Genomic DNA, 24,443 nt, shown 5'->3' on the forward strand with positions numbered 1-24,443 from the left:
TTTTACAGAGAGGAAGGGAGAGGAATAGAGAGTTAGAAACATCGATCAGCTGCCTCCTGCACACCTCCTACTGGGGATGTGCCCGCAACCAAGGTACATGCCCTTGACTGGAATCGAACCTGGGACCTTTCAGGCCAAAGGCCGACGCTCTATCCACTGAGCCAAACCAGTCAGGGCTGTTTTCTTAATTAACTTTCCTAACCACATCTTATCTACCTTACCCAATTAGAATATGATCTTCCTTATTTTCAAAACAGGCACTCAATATATTACCTAATGAGTAAATGAATGATTACCTTTAATATAGTCGTCATGAAGACTGAGCAGCCCATCAGCACAAAAATCATAAGGCCTGTCACTCTCTGTTCTCGGATGCCCAAGAACTTGGGCTGTTCTCCAGGAGCGGAGCACTCAGATTCCAGTTTGAGGCTGTTCACATGTGTGATGGACAGGACAGTTGCAGCCACAAACCAGGGCAGGCCCATGATGGAGCAGACACCCAACATGATGGCCACCATTAGCAGGTCCAGGTGGTAACCACAGCCTTTCTGTAGGGAAAAAGAGTCTCCATCACCATCAGTCGGGCATAGAACAGTGAGCTAAGAGTATTCCAGCCCCTTCTGGTTTGAAGGGAACAGAGGAAAAAAAGGAAACTTTAGCTTGTCCAAAGCATGCTGATATCCATTCTTTATGCAAGTGCTCTTACACATTCAAATATTCTTTTCTTGGAAAAGTAACCAGAGATCAAGCCACATCTTGACCATTCTAGATGGTAGACATTATAGGGGTTGAAGATAAATGTCCTTATTGGGTTCCAGATCCTTGCTAAATTTGCGTTGCCTACTCTAAGTAAGGAAAGTACAGAGATGAACACAATAAGCCTCTCACTAATACATACATTGGAACTTACCCTACCTCTGTAGGATCCTTGAACTTAAGGTTCAGTCTAGAAACACCAGTAATGAATAGCAATGAGAGAATACCTGCCTCTAGGAAACAGTGGCCCAAGTCCTGACCTGAACTTCAGGAGATAAGCCTGACCCAGAGCATGTGGCTAAGGACCACTAGGAACTCTGCCAGCCCAGCTTCCCAATAGGTTTGAAAAGAGAGTAGTGGAGCCCAAGCTTCTTTTGTATCATACCATTTGGCTCCACTCTAGGGATGGTAAACCCCTAGAAACCTCTTATGAGATCCTCCCATGACTTCTTTTATCCAGGTTTTACAGTTCCTGGTCTAAATAGTTTACCCTAAATTTTTTTAAAAAATGTAATAGGATAAAAAAAAAATGTAATAGGATGCCATTAATCCTTCTAGGTCAGAATTTCTTGTTACCTTGAGCTTGTGTTCCTTCCTGTTAATGATAACAGCTGTGATCTGCTGGTCCATGAATATTAAGATAGTGCAGAGTAGAGCTGGGATAATTGCAGCTATCACAGTCCACCAGGGATTGGGGCCAATGGGACTAATAATCCACCCTCGATCATCCCTTGTTGGCTAAAGGAAAAAACAAGGTTTTATTTTTATATTTTAAGTTAACTATAATCATTAGGGCAAAACAGGTCAAACTGAATCACAATATCTACAACTCTTTTATTCCTGAATAAGAATCCTTTAAAAAAATAATAATAAGGCATTAATATAGAAACTCTTTTTTTTTTTTTTTAGTATAAGCTCTATATACTTGAAAGACAGATTTTTACACATTTCCCTTACCCAGTTCTCTTTACCTACATGCATATATGCTTCCTTATCTTCAGTTACACTCAAGGTATTCTGTGTGATTCTATTTAAAGCCAGCCTATCCAATTCTGCATCTGATTCCCTGGCCTCATACTTAAGAACTTCTAACTTTCGTTTTGCCACACTCTTGGTTCTTCATTTTTTCCTTTCTACCAATGCACTCCACTCAGACATAATTATTTTATAACTAGAGGCCCGATGCACAAAATTCGTGCATGGGTAAGGTTCCTAGGCCTGGCCAGTGATCAGGGCCGATCTGTGGGGCGACCAGCGGGATAATTGGGCCCCCGCTGGCACTCGCCTTGGCCAACCTAGTGCAGGCCACTTGCCGGCCCTGCCCCCTGCTGCTGCCGCCAGTCCCCTCCCTCTGCGGGGGCGACCAGCAGGGCAACCAGGGAGTGGGGGCCCCCACTGGCACCCGCCTTGGCTGGCCTGGGGCCTGCAGGCTGGGGGCAGCTCCTGTGTTGAGCGTCTTCCCCCTGATGGTCAGTGCGCATCATAGCAACCGGTCATTCCACCAGTCGTTCGGCTGTTCAATTTGCATATTGGGCTTTTATTATATAGGAGGATGTCTATACTTAAAGAAAACTCTCACTGCTCCTCATGCATACTCCAGAAACTACCCCATCATTGTGTTCTACTCTGCAATATTGTAGTGTACAGAAACTCTTTAGGAAATCTATGACCTTGATCAGAGTCGATCCTCAATTATCAACTTCTTTGGAATACTCAATAGTTCCTCACTTCCTTCTCCTACTCTCCAAACCCCTATGTATAGAGAAAACAAATTTATCTCAACATTAACCCAAGTAAAATATAATTAACAAAAAAATTTTTTGTCCAGTATAATTTAATAATGTCTAACAATAAATATAAATAACTTGGACTCTCTTCCGCCTGAAGCCATATAATGTATGTCTGCAGGACAAATAAAGGCAAAGTAGACCCAGTTGCACAGAATCTCATGGACTTAGCTTGGAATGGTTTAGGGGCCTTCTCCCATCAGCATTGAAACAGGAGCCCAGGCACTATAAACTTGAGAGAGGAACCTAATGAGGAGACAGAAGGAAGCTAGGTAGTCAAGAATTGGGATCATGGTGGTGGGGAGGAAGTAGAACCAGGAACCCAGGTAGGTAGAGTCACTAAGGCACCCCAACTGGGCAGGGAAGGAAGGGTGCACTTGGGAGACATAAGCTTTAAAATGTATGAATGTTGCTAAGATAGGCAGCTTGCAGATAACCAATCACATGACAATGAGGCCTATAACCAATCCCAAGGATATTATCAAGGCAGAATTATTTGAAAGGACCAATCAGGAGCTAGCAAGGCTGTAAACTGTATCCACCCCCTAAATTAAAAAGCGCTTGCTTCTTTCTCTCTTCTCTCTGGTGTGCTGGGTCCCAGGGGGATGCTTCCCTGTGCCCACGTGGCTTATGGCCATGTGGAGCTCTACACATGGATTAATATACTTTAACTCCTGGCTGTAATATGTAAAGGAAGTTCTGGACACTGGTCTGCTCCTGGAACCCTAGCTGTACCTTTTCCAGGACTGGCTTCTCTCAATAAACTTTGCTTCCGTTAACCGTTTTAGTCTGCGAATCCATTCTTTGGTTTTATGAGACAACTAACTCACACTCAAACACCCTACAATTTGGTTTCACTAAGATTGCTGAATCTGGGTACTTGTTTGACCCTTCTAATGCCCCTGTAAATCCACACTGTTCATAAATCTTATTTGGGTGTTCATGGCATACCTAAACTCTCCTAGAACCTCAATCTGCCTCCCCCTTCCAAAGTACTCTGAGGAAGAAAAGTTCACCTTGTTTGGCTCAGCAGTAATCCTATATAATAAAAGGCTAATATGCAAATAGACCGAAAGGTAGAACAACTGGAACAACCAAACAACTGGTCGCTATGATGTGTGCTGACCACCAGGGGGCGTGTGTGGAACATGGCAGGTACTGGCAGCGGCGGGATGGTGGAGCAGATGAGCAAGAATGCCAGACCAAGGCAGAGCGCTGGTCGCTGTCATCGGGGCTAGCCTCTGGTGGTTCCTGAAAATTCTTTGCTCCCCCTCGCCATCGTCTCACCTGGCGCTCGCACCCACTGCCAGCACTGGCCTCACTTGCACCCACAGCCAGCACTGGAGCCGCCGCTCGCACCCACTGCCAGTTCCTGGCACCAGTCCCGATCACTCAGCACCATCAGTGGGTGCAAGTGGTGGCTGCCGGCCCGAATCGCCCCTAAGGTCTTCTCCACCTCCCCACCTCCCTGCTCCTGAGGGGCGATCAGGGCAGCAGCTGCTGCACACACCCGCTGCTGGCACCGGCCTCAATCACTCCACGCCAACAGTGGGTTCGAACGGGGCGGCGCTGTCAGCACGTGGGAGAGGAGGCAGCAGGAGCGGGGCTGCCGGCAGATAGGAGACCAGGGGCCGAGGCAGGAGGGCCCAGGTGGGGGCACGGAGGATGGACCGAGACCTGCCCCTGTGCCTACCACAGCCTTGCAGCCCACAGTTCCTTTCAAGGTTCATGGATTCGTGCACTGGGCCCCTAGTGGAGTATAAAGGCCCAGGATACAAACTGGCCCAGAATTGACCCAAATTCAACAAAGCCAAGACTGTTATATCTAAGTATTTGGTTCCATATTTGGTCATGACTCTAGGATTCAAAGACTCTTCAATGATGTCACCAAGTCCCAAATTATAAATGGGTTAGATTATAAAAGTTTACAAAATCTTTTAGTCTCCTTAATAATAATGTTCTAAGTGGTAATTAAATTGTCAGGCCAACACAAAAACGTATTAAACGCTGACTGACATTAAGCCATTAGTAATAGTACTAACCTACAGATTGGGTCTTGGGGGCTATGTGGAGTAATAGGAAAGGGAAAAAGAAAGAATATTTCCTCTCTGGTTCCTGAAAGCAAGGCCTGCCAATGAACATTTTCTTTGATATTCTTCCATTTCCCTTTCTCATCTTTCTTCCATCTCCCAGAGACCTTCTTCCCAGATGTCCCAGGAATTCAGTGCCTTCTGACTATATTAAGCCTACCCATCAGGAAACCATTTCAAGGACTATTTAATGCTCCCAAATTACTTATTTTTATGCAAAATTCATTCCTCCTGCAGAGTTGACCTGAGCTAGGTAAGAGGGAGAGGTAACTGAGAAAGTGAGAATGACATATTATTGGAAGTATTACAGTTTTAAAGAGGGTGTTTTTTAATCCATAAATTTCTAACTGGTGGCATTTCAGCAAATTTACCAAAATACAATACAAAAATTTCAGGCCTATTTTAGGCAGAGAAAGGGGAGACAAAGGTCATTATAAGTCAAAGACTTCCTTTATTCCTATCTTCCTTTTCCTCCCCATCCTCTCATTAGATGATTCTTCTCCAGTCACTGAGTATAGCCAGGTTTTTTCTCCTCTCCACCTTGTGGGGATCTATGGAGCTGAGTTCAGCTTTTCCATTTTCTCTATTTACTTAGTCAGTGTCCCCAAACAGAATTAGATTTGAAGTCCCACATATTGATCATTTACTTTACTTTTTATATAGGTGTTTGGGAAAATATTATAGATTATAGAGAGTTATGCAAACAATGAAATAGGGTTGAAGACATGTCATGGTTACTCTGGCAGAAGCCCAAGGCTGTGGATGAGGCACCTTCGCTAGCTCACCTCCTCACCTGGCAAGATCCGTTAGGGTAGGACTAAGTCCTACATTTACCTTTCTCACCCTTCCCAGTGGCCTCATACAGTTGGTGCTCAATGAAAGTGCCATTAACCAGACTTGTGCCAGAGACCCACATTTCCACACTAACTGGTATGCATTAATGTAAATGTGCACATGCTAGTGATTTAAACCTTAACATTAAAAACAGTTAAGTGGCAGACTTCTGGTCAAGATGGCAGCATAGGGAAATGTGGTACTTGCATCCTCCCACAACCACATCCAAATTACAACTAAACTATAGAACAACCACCATTCAGACCACCTGAAATCTAGCTGAATGGAAGTCCTAAAACCAGGGATTTAAAGAAGGCACATCGAAACTGGTAGGAAGGGCAGAGATGATGAGTGGGCTAGTACAACACCCACGTGTGGAAAATGAACATCAGAGGGACATCTTGGTTGTGGAGGAACACCCTGAGGAGTGAGGGGTTCCAGCCTCACACCAGGCCCCCAGTGTGAGGGTTCCGGAGCTGAGAAATTCCCATAATATCTGGCTGTAAAAAACAGCAGGAATTGAGTTGAGTGAGATGAAGGGCTGCTGGAGTCCCAGGCAGTTCCTCTTAAAGGGCCTGTGCACACACTTACTCTGACTCACTCTTCTGAACTCCAGCACTGGGATAGCAGCTCAAAAGGCACCAGGGACATTAGGGGAGGAACTGAGTGTCTGCCATCAGGCTGAGAATTGGGGGCACAACTTTCTCTCAGACGAAAGTGCTGGCAAATGCCATTGTTCCTTTGATGAGCCCTCCCCCAACAGAGCCAGCAAGCAAGCACCATATTTGAGACTCTGTCAACCTGGCTATCACTGTTTGCCCTGCCATGGCAATTCCTTGCGACCCCACCCCACCAAACTTTTAGGCACACCCAAGCTGTTTCCAGTGTCTTTCCATATGAATGACATGTCTTGGCTTGTGCTTCAGACTTTCCCAAAATATCTCAAACAAATAGCATTTGGCCTCAGTATGCCCCATACCTCTCCCTAAGTGACCCCAGGCCCCAGGCCACCATGGTTCACAGCTTGGCCTCTCTTGGGCTGTGGTTCTCAGCTTGGCCTCTCCTGGGCACCTCCAAGCCAAGTACAAGTAGCATCCAGTTGCAGATTGCTTGGTAGCTAAAGCCAGGTGATCCTGGACAGAACACAGGCAGGGGCTGACCTTTGCCTGCATCTTCCGGTAGGCCCCAAAGCTAGCCCCTGGTAGACATCTTCAGACCAGGTCAAAATACCACTCAACCAGCTTCACAGGGGCAAACTCAGTGGGCACCAGAGCCCCACTGAAATAAGTCCTGCTCTGTGAGGTGGGCCCCTGCACAGCTGATCCTCCACAATAATTGGTGGGCCCAGCCAGTCCTTGCAGCAGATTGGTGTGGGGGTAAATCCCTCCCATTGATATGCCAACTGTAATCAAGGCTCAACTACAACAGGAGGATGTACACAGCCCACATTGGCGGTGGGTGGGGGGTGGAACGCAACTGGAGTGCTCAGCTTGGGTGATCAGGTAGGCTGTGTCACTAAACTGTACAGGACACCTACTATATTAGGCCACTCTACCAAGACTGGGAGACATAGAAGCTCTACCTAATACATAGCAACATACACATGGAGGCTGCCAAAATGAGGAGACAAAGAACACATTCCAAATGAAAGAACAGAAAACTCCAGAAAAAGAACTAAACAAAACAGTGACAAGCAATCTACTAGATGCAGAGTTCAATATACTAGTTATAAGGATGCCCAATGAACTTAGGGAAGGAGTAGCTGAACTTAGAGAGAACATCAACAGTATTAAAAAAGACATGAAAACCATAAAAAAGAACGAGAAATGAAGGATACACTAACGGAAATGCAGAATATTACAGGGAATCAACAGTAGAGTAGATGAAGCTGAAAATCAAATCAGCAATTTGGAATATAAGGGAGCAAAAAAACAACAACAACACATACACAAAAACACCCAATCAGAAGAGCAAAAAGAAAAAAGAATTTAAAAAAATGAAGATAGTGTAAGGAGCCTTTGAAAAACCTTCAAGCATTCCAATGTTCACACCATGAAGGTACCAGAAAGAGAAGAAAGCAAAAAATGGAAAACCTATTTGAAAAAATAATGACAGAAACCTACCCTAACCCAGTGAAGGAAACAGACATATAAGTCCAGGAAGTACAAAAAGTTCCAAACAAGATGAACCCAAAAAGGCCACACCAAGACACATCATAATTAAAATGCAAAACGTTAAAGACAAAGAGAAAATCTTAAAACCAGCAAGAGGAAAGCAGTTAGTTACCTACAAGGTAGCTCCCATAAGACTGTCAGCTGATTTCTCAACAGAAACTTTGCAAGCCAGAAGGGATTGGCAATAAATATTCAAAGTGATGAAAAACAAGGACCTACAACAACATTACTCTATCCTGCAAAGTTATAATTTAGAATCAAAGAATATATAAAGAACTTTCCCACCCAGTCACTGTGGCTCAGTTGGTTGAGCACATTCCCATGAACCAGGAGATCACAGTTCAATTCCAGTCAGGGCACATGCCCAGGTTGTGGGCTCGATTCCTAATAGGGGTCGTGCAGGAGGTAGCCAATTAATGTTTATTTCTCATCAATGTTTCTATCTCTCTATCTCTCTCCCTTCCTCTCTCTGAAATCAATAAAACCATATTTTTTTTAAAAAAAATTTTAAAAGAACTTCCCAGACAAAGAAAAGCTAAAGGACTTCATCACCAGCAAACCAGTATTACATGAAATGTTAAAGGGTCTTCTTTAAGACAAAAAAAAGGAAAAAAAGATAAAAAACATGAACAATAAAATGGCAATAAATGCATATCTATTAACAAATGAATCTAAAAAAAAAAATGAAGAAGCAGAACAGAAACAGACTTATAGATACAGAGAACATTTTGATGGCTGCCAGATGGGAGAGGAGTTGGGAGGATGGGTGAAAAAGATGAAGGGATTAAAAAGTACAAATTGGTTATTACAGCATAGTCATGGGGATGTAAAGTACAGCATAGAGAATATAGTTAATATTCTAATAACTATGTATGATGTCAGATGGGTACTAGATTTATCGGGATGATCACTTAGTAAGTTATATAATGTCTAATCACTGGGATGTATATCTAAAACTAATATAATATTGTATGTCAACTATAATAAAAAATCAAAAACAAACTGGTGTACAAAATAGATCCAGAAGCATGGAAGCATGGAACAGACTGACGAATCTTAGAGGAAAGGCGGGGGGGAAGAGATTAACCAAAGAACTTATATGCATATAAGCATAACACTTAAACACAGACAATAGTGCCATAGGCCTGGCGGTGTGGAGGGTAGAGGGAGTCAATGGGGGGAAAAGGGGAACATCTGAAATACTTTCAACAATAAAGGTAAATTTTAAAATAAATTAATTTAAAAATAAAACAGTTGAGTTGCATTAATGATAATAAAAAATACTTTTTGTTCATTAAATGAACTGAGGCTTGCTCCTTTCTGACTTGAACTTAGCCAAGCCTGACGAGCTCCCTTTTCTGAAAAGTAAGGCATAAAGAGCACAGTTCATAGAGGACTGAAAAACTCAGGATTTGGAGTATGGAAAGAGGCCTTTGAAATTAACTCCAAAGCAGATCCTATGAAATTACATGAGGCACCAAGTACCCTGGGATCTGTTTACCTTGAACACACTTGGAACTTGAAGTTTTGGTGATGGGACTCCAATCAAAAAATCAATAATCACCATTGTGAAGATTGTGAGGAAAACGGCAAAGTCACTCACCATGGAGCGGACCTGGCATGCAAAAGAATTAGAAAAGTGTTTTAGTAGGTTGAATGCAGTAGAAAAGAATTTAATATTGTAAAAGTTTTAAAAATCCTGAGGAGAATGCTTTAATTTTATACTTGAATTAATACAAGCATATTTAAATAACAGGAATATGTTAATATGCCCAAGTTAATTCCTCCACCAAAACCCCGAAATGGTTGCTCATTTCACTGAGTTAAAAACCCAAAAGGCCCTCTTGGCCTATGAGGCCCCCATTCACTGGCATCATTACCTCTCTGAACCCAGCTCCTAATGCTCTCTGCTTGCTCACTCTGCTCCAGCACACAGACCTCCCTGCTGTTTCTTAAACATGCCAGACTCACTCCCACCTGAGTCTTTGAACTTATCCTTCTATCTCGAATGTTTTTTCTCCAGTAATCTCTTGGGTCGCTCCCTTACCTCCTTTATGTTCACCCAAATACAACCTTCATGAGATCTTCTTTGATGACCCTACTTAAAATTGGTTGCCACCTGCCTCCTCAGCTCTTCCTATACTCCTTTCCTGCTTTATTTTTCTCCATAGCATTTATCACCGTTTTTTCCTAAGAGGACTAACCCACTTTATAGTTTAGTGTAGCTTTAATAAATACAATGTGCCTGAAATGCTCAGTGCCTGTCTTAAGCTAAACTTCCAACAGAAATAGAGCAAAATATATCTCAGCCATGTTTAACATCACTACTACCTGAACCTGACTTTGCTTTCCTTTGAAACCTGAGTTTTCCAGCTTCCCCTCCCTGGTTTTGTTAGTTCTCCTCTGAATGTTACATAAATTCTCTGAACATGTAGCTGTCCCCACCATGAAGCCCATCTTGACCATCCTGGGGCCCAGTGACTCTTCTCTCCTCTGAACTCCTATGGCACTTACATCCAACTCTTTACTACTGTCTCATATGACCTGGTTGTTTCATATGTTTCCACTTCCTATCCAATCTTTTGCATCCCCTACAGCACTTAACCACACCGGAGCTGGTAGTCAGTACATAACTGCCATTTGTTCACTATTTGTCCAGACTGGAAACAATGACCCAGAGCATATCTAGTATGTATCTCCTTAATTACTGTGTAGATCCACTGAAGTCTAAGAATGTTTTAGTGATGTATGTGTGTACAGTAAATATCCAATCAACTGACCCCTTTCCCTATTCATACATCCTGCTCTGCAAACATGCCTGATTGAAACCTCACAGAAAAACCACCAATTCCTCCTGATTCAAGCTCCTTTTCAAAGCAATAGCCCCTTCAGCCACTCTAAACTTGGCCTATAATTCTGTCCTACCATAACTGGGCATGACAAACAGTGTCAGCTGCATCAGGGAGAGCTTGTTGAGGCTTCAAACAGTCAGGCAAACCAAGTCAGGAGCATTCTCACTGCTGGAGTCAATTTAACAAGTGATTTCACAAGCTATTACAAGAGCCATTCCTGAGAGGAGACTTTGGGGCTCCCTACCTAATCCAAAGCAATCATCCCAATTAATTACATTAAGTAGCCAGCCCTATTTATTTCTATTGCATTCTAGAAATAAAACTTAATAGCATTCCAGAAATGAGACTTAGTAGCTGTTAGAGAACACTACTCCACCTTAAACTCACCTGTGCTTTTAAATCAAAAATCTTTTACATATATTAACTCCTCATTCCACACCACACATTTATGAAAGGGGCTGTTGGTCATTAGAAGAAGAGATGCTGCAGTGTGGCTCATCAGGACATTTAGAACTCTCCACCTGCCACTCTACTCAGCAAGCAGCATGGAGGCTGAGATGAGGCTGTTATATTAGAACTAGAGGCCTGGTGCATGACATTTGTGCACTGGGAGGGGGTGGGGGTGTCCCTCCGTCCAGCCTGCACCCTCTCACAGTCCGGGACCCCTCGGGGGATGTCTGCCTGCTGGCTTAGGCCCGCTCCCCATGGAGCCAGCCGTGAGACTGGCTCAGGGCTTCTGGCTGAGTGGGGGAGCACACTGACCACCAGGAGGTAGCTCCTGCATTGAGCGTCTACCCCCTGCTGCTAACTACATGTCATAGCGACCAGTCGTTCCACCATTCTGTCAATTTGCATATTAGCCTTTTATTATATAGGATTCTAACACAAAAGAAATGTATGAACATGCTACTTACTCTGGTTGGGAAATAGCGGCTTGTCTTAAATGTCTTTAAGGTGCTTGAAAGGATGAAGGTGGTGAAGAAGAGAATGCAGGACCAAAACAGCACATCAGGAGTATAGGGTCCATGATGGCCACATGCAGGTCCTGTGAACTCTCCATGCATCTCCTGGCATTCCTGGAGAAACAAACATTCTGGATAATGAAAAGCAGGCCGGAGGGAGAAACTAGAGGCTGCCTTCTGAGTCCACCACTCACTGTGATCCTGCAACTGCTGGGTAGCATATGCTGCCAGCAGCATTAACCTTCATGTAGTTGTGCAGGTTTCACTTGCATAGGCCCCTTCCAGGTAGGGTGACTACTTATGGTCTGAACTAAGACATTTTTAAAATATATATTTTTTTCATTGATTTCAGAGGAAGGGAGAGGGAGAGATAGAAATATCAATGATTAGCGAGAATCATCGATTGGCTGCCTCCTACATGCTCCCTACTGGGGACTGAGCCTGCAACCCAGGCATGTGCCCTGCCCGGAATCAACCCAGGACCTCCTGGTTCATAGGTCAATGCTCAACCACTGAGTCACACTGGCTGGGCCAAACTAAGACACTTTTGAAAATGAAACCAGAACTGTTTCAAGAAAACACAAGGTTCTAAGAGGGCCCTAGCAATTTGTACTATTTTTATTACAGAGGCCTTGCTGATTTGAATATCCTTCAAGCTCCATAAAACCTGGATCTGCTCCCCAACCCTGCCTGGTTTCATCCCCACATATCTTTAGTGCAGGTTCACTGGATAGGGGGTAGCTATTGCATGTGAGAGAGAAGTAAGAAATAGTATTATTTTATCTTTATGTGCAAGACAATTTTGAAGGGGGGGGAGTCAATAAGAACAGTTTAAAAGAAGAAAAATATTTTATTTCTGTAAATGTCAGAGCTTGCTAAAGGGCTACCCACTTCTACCTAGAAGACTCCCTTAAACCTGGCAGTCACAATGCTAGGCCATCTGGCAGCTCCCAGACTTACAGTAACAGTCAGGTTAGCCCAGTGGACTTCTGTTGTCACGATGTTTTGGTCCTTCCAATACTGTAGTGTGTGATTGTTTGGATTCTCTGGGACAGTACACCTGCAGCTGGAGGGGGGAAAAAGATTCCTGAGGAAAGCAGCCAACTATTCAATAGAATATTTTTAGCCATGACTGGGCTAAAGGCTTTAGTATCAGAGCCTGCTTTGCTTCTCCTTTGCCCACTTCAGATTCCTGAGGTTGGTTCTACTGGATGAGGCCCAACCACACTCTGGTTTTTCAGTCAGTCATTAATAAAGATGGACTCAAATCAGCGTGTGGGTCTTGGATTCTATTGTATTGACAACCAAGCTTAGCATCTGATGCACTCAGAATGAGCCCTAGTGGTTTCTTAGTTTCTATCTCTTAGGCTTGTCCTGTGGAATTCAATCTACATAGCAAGGAGGACTTGATAACCCACTCTGCGCCCAACAGTTTTCTCTAAACCTGGATGATTTGCTCCCTATAACCATCACATTATTGCTCTAAAATTCAGTCTCCCAGAATCGTGATGTAAGCTCTTCCTAACACTGTGTCATCCCTGGTAATCCACTATCTTGGCCATTCCCTGGCTTCCCAGGTCTCTTCCTCTATCTAAACCAGACCAGACCAGACCTGTCCCACTGGCCACCATGCTGCCTCCAAGTCTCAGCATGCTTCATGCCTGAAATGGCTCCCTGTACATTCAACTGACATAGCCATTCCCACCACTTTCATTTCATATAAGCGGGGAGCAGACCTAAGCTGCAGTTAGACATCCTTAGCACTGCTGAGGAGGCAGGAGAGGCTCCCACCACCACTGCTGTACTGGCAGCCATCAGCCTGGCTTGTGGCTGAGCAGAGCTCCCCCATGTGGGAGCGCACTGACCACCAGAGGGCAGCTCCTGCATTGAGCGTCTGCCCCCTGGTGGTCAGTGTGTGTCATAGTGACCAGTCATTCCCAGTCTTTCTGCTGTTAGGGTCAGTTTACATATTACCCTTTTACTATATAGGATAGAGGCCTGGTGCATGGGTGGGGGCCGGCTGGTTTGCCCTGAAGGGTGTCCCAGATCAGGGTGGGGGTACCGCTTGGGTGCCTGGTCAGCCTGGGTGAGGGGCTGATGGCTGTTTGCAGCTGGTCACACCCCCTTCAGGGTGGGGGTCCCCACTGGGATGCCTGGCCAGTCCATATTGTATGATTTTGCCAAACTGTATGACGTTGTGGAAAAGGCAAAACCATGGAGACAGTGTAAAGATCAGTGGTTGCCAGGGATTGGGGTGGTAGGGTAGGATGAAAAGGCAGAGTACAAAGGATTTTTAGGACAGTGAAACTACTCAGTATAAAACTACAATGATGGAATGCTCTTATACATTTGTCAAAACTCACAGAATGTGTAACACCAAGAGTGAACCCTAATGTAAACTATGGACACCGGGTAATAATGATGTATCAATGCAAGTTCATTGATTACAACAAATGTACCACTTTGGTATGGGAAAGTGATAGTGGAGAAAGTTATGCATATGTGGGAGCAGGAGGGTATATGGGAACTCTCTGTACTTTCTGCTCATTTTTGCTGTGAACCTAACTAAAACTGCTCTTTAAAAGAAATTATATTTTAAAAAATCAGTTCCACACATATTAACATAAAATCATTTAAAGAGTTGGAAAGTTCTAGCTTCACATCAGCTCCATATGAACCAACAGTAGAATGCAAATAATAAAAATACCATTTAAGCTTTATTAACAAAGAATTACAGTATCCAGACCCAAAGTCTACTCAGTGCAGGGCTGATTACTTTTGTCTGTTGTCTCCCACTTAGATATAAGTCTCATGAGGATAGATCCTTTGTCTATCATATTCATCGCTTTTTCCAGGGCCTAAAACAGTGCTGGCACATAGTAGATGATCAGCAAATACTTGTTAAATAAATAAATTATAAAAAAGGTCAAAGAATGAACTTACTCCACTGCCAATGGGCAATTCAGAGCTCCAATGCCAACTGACAATCCACTAGGCTTCAAAGATTACACTCCCTAATGGTGGTTATTTTGTGATAAAACAATTTTTATAAATTCTAATAAATTTTGTATAAATTTTGATTTTTTAGGTTGATGAACAGATAACTAGAATCTATAAAAGTGTATCTATTGATAGTTAGCAGACACCTCCATGCAGTGCGCTCTATCTACCCAGGCAGTTTCAGGTTGAAATTGTCTACTTCACAACCAGACCCTCCAGATCAGAACTGTACAGCCAGAAGGGATGGAATTTGAGGCACAGAACTAAAGGATGAAAGTTTTTAGTTACAATTTGGAGAATACTATTCCAGAGAAGAAATGTTGTATAGGACCAGACTCTTCTTAAAGGTTGAAAACACAAATACTGTGTTTCTTTTCTAGCTGAACCAAACTATGTTGAACATGTGAAGAAAACACAGTCTCTTTAGTTGAAATCTAGGTAAGTAAATAATTTCTAGATGCAGTATCTTGATAACATGGTCCCAGGATCTCACAAGTCCCTACAAAAAGTAGTTCTTCCCAACAACTAAACTGAATTATCCCTGCTGCTTTAGCAGCCTATTTTTGTCTCAATGCCTGGAACCAAAAGACATGCTTGGAAAGCATTTCTCAACTCCCATCTGAGTTTCACTCTTGGTCCATCTTCTCTGTCATCAATGTTGACTGTTCTCCTCTAGCAGGAGTCTCCACATCCATATCTGAGCTCTGTTTCCCAAAGGGCCAAGATAGTTCCATCACAGAAGCTGTAAGCACTGCCTGGCATACTATATCAGTCATTAAACTCAGGCCCTTTACTCAATTAAAAAAAAAAAGACTTGCAGAAGCATACTTACTAATACAGGCTAAGGTGGTCCAGCTGGCTGTGCATGTGGATGGGGTAGGTCTCTGCCAGGTGAATCAGCTTTTCTATTGCTTCATAGATGAAAATTATGCAAATTAAGGAGGCAAATGCTTCTTCAGTGAAGCGAGTAATGTAGCAGACAAGGGAACTGGCATCAGTTGCCACAAGAACAATACATAGGAAGGCGGTCCACAGTCCAATACAAGCACGCAAGGAGAGGTATGAAAGAGCATAGTCTCTGAAACAAGACAAAAGTTCATCAAAAAACATGGAGGGATGGCATTCAGAGACAAAGGGTCAGAAACATGGTTAATTCATCTCATTTTATCTGTACCAGTATTGCAACCCAATTTCTCCCGAATTCTGTGTTTCACTTTTAAATGCTGCCTTGGGACAGTTGTGACAAAGATTTGCTTCATGGGTGGTATCTGCTATCGCAAGAACATGGAAAATGGAGAAATGTCCCACACACACTTCTGCCATCACTGCCCAATGTGATTAAGATCTTATTATTGCAGTTAAGACCAAAAATCTGGCCCAGCTGGTGTGGCTCAGTGGTTGAGCATCAACCTGGAGGTCACGGTTCGATTCCCAGTCAGGGCACATGCCCATGTTGTGGGTTCAATCCCCTGTAGGGAGTGTGCAGGAAGCAGCTGATCAATGAGTCTCTCTCATCATTGATGTTTCTCTCTCTCTCTCTCTCCCTTTCTCTCTGAAATCAATAAAAAGGTATATATATATAAAAGCTACATAGCTCTTGTTCCATATGCTCCTATTTCTAATACAAAAGTCTATTTAAAAAGCAGTTCTAGCCCTGGCCGGTTTGGCTCAATGGATAGAGCATCGGCCTGCGGACTGAAGGGTCCCAGGTTCGATTCTGGTCAAGGGCACATGCCTGGGTTGCGGGCTCCATCCCCAGTAGGGGGCGTGCAGGAGGCAACCGATCAATGACTCTCTCATCATTGATGATTCTATCTCCCTCTCCCTTCCTCTCTGAAATCAATAAAAAATATATATTTTAAAAAAAAAGCAGTTCTAGGAAAAGTAGGGAAATTAGGGCATTGCAATCAGAATATAAAAGGATATATTAGGCCAAATTTAAAACTGACTTGAAATGGAAATGGGAAGAGTCTGAATTAGCGAGGGAAAGTTTTTTTAAAGATAAAGTGAAAGTGTGGCTCAGTCAGTTGGAGCGCTGTCCCATACACCAAAGACTGCCGGTTTGATTCCTGGTCAGCTCACATACCTAGGTTGTAGGTTCAATCCTCACTGGGGGTGCGTACAGGAGGCAACCCATCAATGTTTCTCTCTCCCTCCCCCTCTCTCTAAAATCAGTAAAAACATATCCTCTGGTGAGGATTAAAAAAAAAAAGACTAGGAATCTGCTGTTTTAGGTACAGTACTACTTGGAGGCAGGACAATAGACCAAATGATGTTGATTCTTCAGGTTTTTACTGTCAAGAATGATGTTTGCCTACTTATACATATGAGACCCTGGCATTCAAGCCTAACAACCCAATAACACATCCATTAGAGTTTTCAGTAAACCAAATGTCTTACTTGCAGAATTTGAACAAAATCTTTTCAAACACAAGCACTGGCCCAGTGCTTCCCAGGATGGTGAGAGCCTGTCCTGCAAACAAGGAATAGGCAATCCCAGTCATGGAGGCTCCGAACAAGGATTCAATTGCACTCTGAGAGGAAAAAAAAATCATCACTGAGTCCACAGCCCATTGCAATGAGTAATGTGGGCTTATGTACATTCCTGACTTAGTTCTCATGTGCGCCCCAACGAATCATCTGCTTGTATTTCATCTTAGCAAGAGTGATATGTACACACTGTCTAATACTCCTGTAAATGGCATCACTTTGATAATTCAGAAGCCCAAATCCATCTACATATGGTTCCTTAACTAAGTCCTGTTCTGCAGTGACTCACTTCAGTATTTAACAGATTCAGAAAGCACAGTGATACCATTCACACAACGATCTGTCATACAGAGTCACCTAAATCTTATTTTTAAATGACATTAATATATTATTTTCCATCCTTGGGGCAACAGGCAATTCAACTGGGCGATCAGCTACAGAAATTGATATTCAAGCAGAAGTGAGTCTGCTCTAAAGCAAGAACTGTGTTGCTGCTTGGTATGAAATCAGAATACATAGTAATTCAACAGAAAGACTCTGGTGTCCTTAGTCCTAGCCCAGGCAATTTCTCCCCCAGTGGACGTGGCAGCCACCACAATATGCTGTATCTTCTTTGGGACCATGAGTAGTGGTTAAAAGTTCTTACTATGCGTCCCTCAGTGGCTTCTCCGAGCAATCCCCCAAAGGTGATGACAGGTGACATGCAGGCACAGTACAGGAACAGAAAAGAGGCCAAACACTGTAAGCTGAGTGCGTCCTGGTAGTCGCTCCAGTACCAAGGGGCCTTCCGCTTGATGTCCAGCACCAAGCCTCCAAAGAGCCTGTGGGAACATAGCAGACAGGCCTCTAGCACAGTCCCTCTTTCAGAGAAGCATGTGAACAGCACACATTTAAAAGCACTTCAAATGTGCTCTGCCCGGAGGTAGTACTTTGGCTTCAATTTGACCCCAAGTACAAGACTCAGTTGCACTCTGAGAGGGAAAAAATATCATCACTGAGTCCACAGCCCGTTGCAATGAGTAATGTGGGCTTATGTACATTCCTGACTTTGTCCTCATGTGCGAACCAAAGAATCATTTGCATGTATTTCATCTTAGCAAGAGTACCGTCTGGGGTCAGTACAGACTCTGTTTGCAACCAAGATCATGAATGTGAATGGTTACCCTACGCATAAAAAGAATTAATTTAGTGTGTATATTACCCATTCAATAGAAAGTTCCAAAAAATTAACGTGAAATTATTAGTTTCAAACTTCAAATTTGAGCTGTTATGAGGAAATGTGCAAAACTAATTCAAAGAATTAAATTGTTAGTTTTATTACATATTTTCTAGATAAAAAGCCTCTTTCACATTCATTTTTCTACTCTGAACAACTACCTACCTTATGCTTGAGAAATTAGCATAATAATTCATTCATGCAGTTGATAAGTAGCAGCAATTTTTGGTGCCAGGCACTGTGCCAGGTACTGGAGATGCAGCAGTGAGCAAAACAAACACAGGACCAAAGATCTAGTGCAGGAGACAGGCAGTGCTGTGAGGGTGCCATGGCAACATGGGGCACGGAGGGGCATTTTATTGAGGGCCCAGTGAATGGACCAGGAGTTAGCCTGATGAGGCAGAGGGGCTAGCATGGATGAAACCTAGAAGTGAGAGCACCTGGCAGGTTCCAGATGCTGAAAGAGATATGGCTGGATAAGACAGTGTGAGGGGCAAATAGCCGAGGCTGGAGAAGCTATAAAAGCTGAGCCACAACAAGCCTTGGAAACTGTTTTAAGGAATTAGACCTTTATCCTAATGGTATGTCAAGTCACTGAAGGTTTGTAAACTGGGAAGCAACATAGTTAAACCTGCATCCTGGAAGGATCACTCTGGTGGGGGTATAAGGAGTGGAACATGGGGCAAGACTGGAGGCAGAAGTGGATGGATTCAGGGGCTAATCAGGAGTTAGAATCAACAGGACTTGGTGGCAGGACTTCAGGACCCCTGTCCACCTCCCAAGGACGAGACAGATCAAGTGCAATATATCCCACACCGAGGTGAGTAGTGTTCCCGCACTGAGTCACTTCTAAGAGTGAAGTAGCTGTACCACGGTGAAAGTTGGTAGGTGACTAAGGAAAGAGCCATTCAGCATTCTACAGGACAACTGGCCCAATGGCTTCTACAAATCAATGGCATAGAAAAAAAGGAGGGAGGGCTGTGATAGAATGGAAACGTAATAATCAAATGCAACCCTTAATTGAATCCTATGTCACACAAATTAATTCTAAAAAGATGTTGCTAAGACAATCACAAAAAGTTGCATATGGACTGAGCAATATGCAAATTTAAAGAATTATTGTTAATTTTGTTAGATGTAATAATGGCATGATAGTTGTTTGTAAAATGTCCTTATCAAACAAAGATACATATTGAAGTAGTTACAAGTAAAATGACATGCTACTGGTTATTTGGTTTTAAATAATCTAGAAAACATAAAAATAAAACAATTAAGTGGGGGAAAATAGGTGAAACAAGACTGGCAAAATGTTGTTAACTCTTGATGGGCACATGGGTGCTCATTATACTATCTTCTCTTCTATATTTGAAATTTTCTATAATAAAAAACTTTAAAAAACAATCTACTCTCTCATAAAAGGAAATTTGGCCCTTCCTTCCTTCCTTCCTTCCTTCCTTCCTTCCTTCCTTCCTTCCCTCCCTCCCTCCCTCCCTCCTTCCCTTCCTTCTATCCTCTTTTTAGGAGCCTGGAGGTGTACCACAAGCTCTGGGACCTGTATGCCAGGGGAAAAGCCACAACAAGCCTTTCTCCATTCAAAAGCTCTCTCTCTCTCTCTCTCTCTCTCTCTCTCTCTCTCTCTCTCTCATTTCTCGTTAGGTACAATAAGTACCTAACTGGTAGACACTGGAAGACACTATTCTATCAGACCCACTTGCTCTTTTCCTCTGGTTTGGGTGGACATAGCTGGGATTCACCCATTCTCAATTTACAGCAGTAACATCCCAGTGTGGATCTGGGCTTAGGGGAGAGAAGCAGAACCAGCTTTGTGACCTGCTTTGGATTTAGCCTGTCTGGCAAACTCAGCTTAAGAAGGAGCTACAGGGTCCAACCTAGAACACAAGAGATCCACCTCAGGGTTTGGGACCAAGACTCCAGTTTGTAATAAAGTGCTTTTTCTTGCTTTCTCCTCTGGGTAAATAGCCCCTCAAGGAACTTACAGGCAGCTGCAATTAGTCTGGGGCAAGATTCTATTGTTTCTGGGTCTTTAGCCAACATAGAGTCTTAGTACCACGTGAGTATCACCTCTCAATCACCAATGACCTTCCTCTGAAGGGTATTTTTCTGAGAGAAGAATCTCCTTCTGCAATAATGAGCCTCACCCCACTGAGGCAACCTGAGATGCTGCCACAATTGGTCAGCTTCTGGGCACAGGAGGCACCTTCAGGAAGGAGTGAGTGTGAGTAACAGACAAAAGCTTTATCTGCAATGGATTTATGAGAAGCCATAGAAAGGGAGGACATCTGTCTCCTAGCTGTAATTAAAAGGGGAGAGAAAAGATCTGAGGCTCTTATTGATAGTATAATTATAAATTACTGAAATGATTTCTGAACACTATTTTTTTTCAATATATTTTATTGATTTTTTACAGAGAGGAAGGGAGAGGGATAGAGAGTTAGAAACATCGATGAGAGAGAAACATCGATCAGCTGCCTCCTGCACACCCCCCACTGGGGATGTGCCCGCAACCAAGGTACATGCCCTTGACCGGAATAGAACCTGGGACCTTTCAGTCCGCAGGCTGACGCTCTATCCACTGATCCAAACAGGTTAGGGCCGAACACTATTTATGGAGTCAGCACATACCTCACTCATGTATAAAATCAGACCATAATTGCACATCTACCACAGGTATTAATAGATATGGATGCTTTTTCCACATTTTAGACTTCCTTTCCCTTTCAACACTACCCTTAATGTTCAAATTGGGGGTGGGGCAGGAGGCACACAGGAATATGAATGTAAGCTTGATGCAAGAAAGGACTTACCCGTATAGAGGGTCACTAGGCTCTGGGGCACTGACCTAGGGAGCCCTTCTCTGGAGGGCTTTAGGAACAGGCCATCCATCCATTTGTCTGGTGTGCTTTGGAGGAAACCTGTCTGAAGTGTTGTGGGGGGGCGGGGGATCACTGAGATAGCAGCTCCTAATTCTTTTTTTTCATTAACCCTTCCCAAGAGTGGCACCCACAATTAAGTACATAAATCTACTTTCCAGAATATCTCTCTGCTGTGAAGGGTCTGGCCGGGGCACTCTAATCAGACTTTCCTTTTGTTACATACAGGAATGCACTGGCATCACTGCCTACACCAGCCTCAGGGAGGTCTAAGACACTGTCTGAGCCCTGGCTTTGTGATCAGGTAACACAAACCTCAGAGTACTGTTCTCAACTTTGTCTCCTTTCTCTGTCTTAGAGTCTACATTCCACATCTTCAAACACCTCTACATCCAATGCGGATAATATCCTCTAAGTCTCCAAGTTCTGTCCCAGGTTGTGCACCACCTCAAAGAAACACCACTAATGGTGTGCAGAATGATAAAACCCAGGCTAATGCATTTTTAGTCTATATAGTCCTAGAGGATCCAGAAAGTTCTAGGATGTCCTTCTGCAAGGTTCACGTTCACCCCCTACATAAATGAGACTGAGGAAGGGGCTAGGGTTGGCATGGAAATATGGGTCCCTGATATAAGCATTAGGTCGGTCGCCTGGCCTAAAGGGCTACAATGGGAGCAAAGTGTCTTGAGGTCTTTTACAAAGGGCTCTGAAGAAAACTTCAGGAGCTTAGGAAGAGAAAGCATCTCCCACACCAAGCATGGACACAGGGCAGAGACTGTTCCATAATACCCACTTGCTTCCTCCCTCTCTCCCTTTCTTCCTTCCATTCAAAAGCTCTCTCTCTCTCTCTCTCTCTCTCTCTCTCACCTGGCTAGGTACAATGAGTGTATAGGTGGACACAGGGCAGACACTGGATAAAACTATCAGAGAGCTCAGATAACCCTTCCAATTTCAGCTTTGTCAATTCCAGAAGTTCCTGACATGACATTATAGAAGAACTTCCTCAAACCCCATTTGAATTTGTGAGTAAAGTCATTTGGAGTTAATAGTTAAACATGTGATGTCCTAGCTATATAGGATTTTTTGGCGGAATGTTAGGCACCATTTCTGAGATTCTATAACTGTTGAAATCCAATCTAATGGGTCTCCTAAACCCCCTATGAAAGTGATTATAAGTGACCCCCATTCAAAAGGCCTGGGGCCCTAGTTTCTTCTCCTCCCTTTGACACCAAAAAGAAACCTGAAGTCTTATCTCTGCATGATTATCTGTTTGGAGGAAACCTTGCTGTCCTCATTTCTTCTACTTTCAACTCTAAATTCTGGGGTGTAGACACCCTTTATAGTCCAAAGATAAGTCATAACTCTGAAACATGATCAAGTCCATGCCCTGAGACCCTTCCCCTTAAAAAACACCCCCTCCTCTAAGACAGTCTCAATCCTGGAACCTATTCTAAGGACAGATGCTTCCCTTGAACTGCCTCTCAACACCAGGCCTCCCCACCCAACACAGACCCCACACCACTTAAAAGAAAATATGAAACTTACTCTTAGAGGTTGCTCCCTCTTTTCAGTGGCCCCTTCCATCGAAGGGCTCCTCCTTTCCTCAGTGACTCCTCCCCAGGGCCTACTTATCTTCCACCATCCTCAACACATTCTTCCACCAAGACACATACTCCCCTACCAGGACACTGCTAGTTAAGTGTCATTATCTCCTGCTCCTCAGCATTTTCTCTCGATGACTTTCCAAGAATGGAAAAATAAATCACTCTCCACAGTTAAAAAATAAAACAAACAAACAAACAAAAAACCCCCACACAAAACCATGAATTTCCACTGGGAAGGGTACCAAAACAAACAAACAAAAAACCCCACACAAAACCATGAATTTCCACTGGGAAGGGTACTGAAGATAGAAAAATAAGGAAAGCAATTTTAAGCAAGGAGGAAAAAACTAAAGTGAAAGCAGGGGAGTAGAAAATGTTAAAGCTTCTTTCCATGACCTTAGTCTTATACTGAGAATCTCCACCCAGCAGATCATTCTTAGACAAGCACAACTTACAGAGCCAGGACCATAGTCTCAACCTTCTCCCATGATCTGGGGGCATCACCGGATATCATTCCAACCCAAAATATCATTCTCTTTTACCATCTTCCTCCCTGGCAAATAAAACCTCCTAGTCTGCCCTAGCCAGTTTGGCTTAGTGGATGGAGCGTCGGCCTGTGGAGTGAAGGGTCCCAGGTTCAATTCCGGTCGGGGGCACATGCCTGGGTTGTGGGCTGGGTCCCTGGTGGGGGGCATGCAGGAGGCAGCCGATCAATGACTCTCATCATTGATGTTTCTATCTCTCTCACTTCCTCTCCCTTCCTTTCTGAAAGCAATAAAAATATATATATTAAAACACACACACACACAAAAAACCTCCTAGTCTGGGCACCTGCTTCTCTCGCCTACCATAGAGAACCTCCTTTTTGGACATCACTCTTTAAAATCTTGGCCTAGAAGAGTAGACTACCTATTCTGAGACACACATCTAAAAGAATACCTATTTTTCTATCCTAAGGGAGTTTCTTAAAATAATCACTCAATACTTATCCATACCTAGTCCATTCATGTTTCTAAACAGGCAGCATTCTAAAAGTATTCATTCATTCATTCTATATTGAGTGCCTGCTCTGTGCAGGGCACTGTGCTGGGTGCTAGGAATATAATGGGGTCCCTGCCCTTATGGAGCAAACGTTCTAGCAGGAAAGACAACGAATCAAGCAATAATAATAAAGTATAGTAAGAGCTGTAACAGGGGGTTGGTGGCAGGATGGCAGGATGGCAGGCAGGCAGGGCACAGAGCTCAAAGCTGTGACACCACATAGCAGGAACACCTAACCTCGTTTACAGAGAGTCTTGGAAGGCTTTTCAAAAGAAGTAACACCTAAACTGAGACAAAGGATAAATAGCAGTTAGCCAGGAGATAAGGGAGGATTCCCTCAAATCAGAGGGAACAATGTGTGGGAAGAACTGGAGGTGAAACAGAACATGGTAGGTGGTCTGAGAAACTTGAATGATACAATACCTGATATATTCGTAATACTTACAGTCAATGGTTCCATTTGAAAAGTCATTCCCAAACAATTAAGATACCACAGAGAAGAAGGCTGAAAGCAAAGAGGATGACTCATTCCTTTACACATCTGCCCAACAAGCAGTATCAGCTGTGAAATATCCCAGAACTTACCGCCCAGTGCGCTGAAGTTCTGGCCCGCTGTGGCCCCCATGTGGTTCTGGTTCTATGTGGCAAACGTTTCCATTTGGAACTCCAGGCATTTTTCTTTTCTCCTTTTAACAGATGACCACAAAATTAGCAAAGTCAGCCATCTATCCTGTTCTTTCTACTAA

At 43.5% G+C, this 24,443-nt stretch overlaps 1 protein-coding gene across 12 annotated transcripts in view; it reads right to left on the reverse strand.

The window, feature by feature from the left end:
- Window positions 1-24,443, reverse strand: part of SLC4A8 (solute carrier family 4, sodium bicarbonate cotransporter, member 8) — a 114,950-nt gene that overhangs the window by 19,024 nt on the left and 71,483 nt on the right. For 10 of the 12 annotated variants that reach the window (XM_014542119.1, XM_014542110.1, XM_014542109.1 and 7 more), the window contains 9 exons: window positions 24,283-24,383; window positions 17,592-17,766; window positions 16,856-16,989; window positions 15,288-15,533; window positions 12,416-12,521; window positions 11,408-11,569; window positions 9,143-9,256; window positions 1,333-1,494; window positions 297-548 (listed from right to left, as the gene is read on the reverse strand). In XM_014542119.1, coding sequence (XP_014397605.1) covers window positions 297-548; window positions 1,333-1,494; window positions 9,143-9,256; window positions 11,408-11,569; window positions 12,416-12,521; window positions 15,288-15,533; window positions 16,856-16,989; window positions 17,592-17,766; window positions 24,283-24,383 — 1,452 coding nt within the window. Of the gene's footprint in view, window positions 1-296; window positions 549-1,332; window positions 1,495-9,142; window positions 9,257-10,580; window positions 10,662-11,407; window positions 11,570-12,415; window positions 12,522-15,287; window positions 15,534-16,855; window positions 16,990-17,591; window positions 17,767-24,282; window positions 24,384-24,443 lie in introns of those variants that run through there. The other 2 variants (XM_014542117.1, XM_014542121.1) reach the window with 2 other exon arrangements.

This window comes from Myotis brandtii, unplaced genomic scaffold, assembly GCF_000412655.1.
Source record: "Myotis brandtii unplaced genomic scaffold, ASM41265v1 scaffold29, whole genome shotgun sequence".
In the NCBI taxonomy this organism is placed as follows: Eukaryota; Metazoa; Chordata; class Mammalia; order Chiroptera; family Vespertilionidae; genus Myotis; species Myotis brandtii.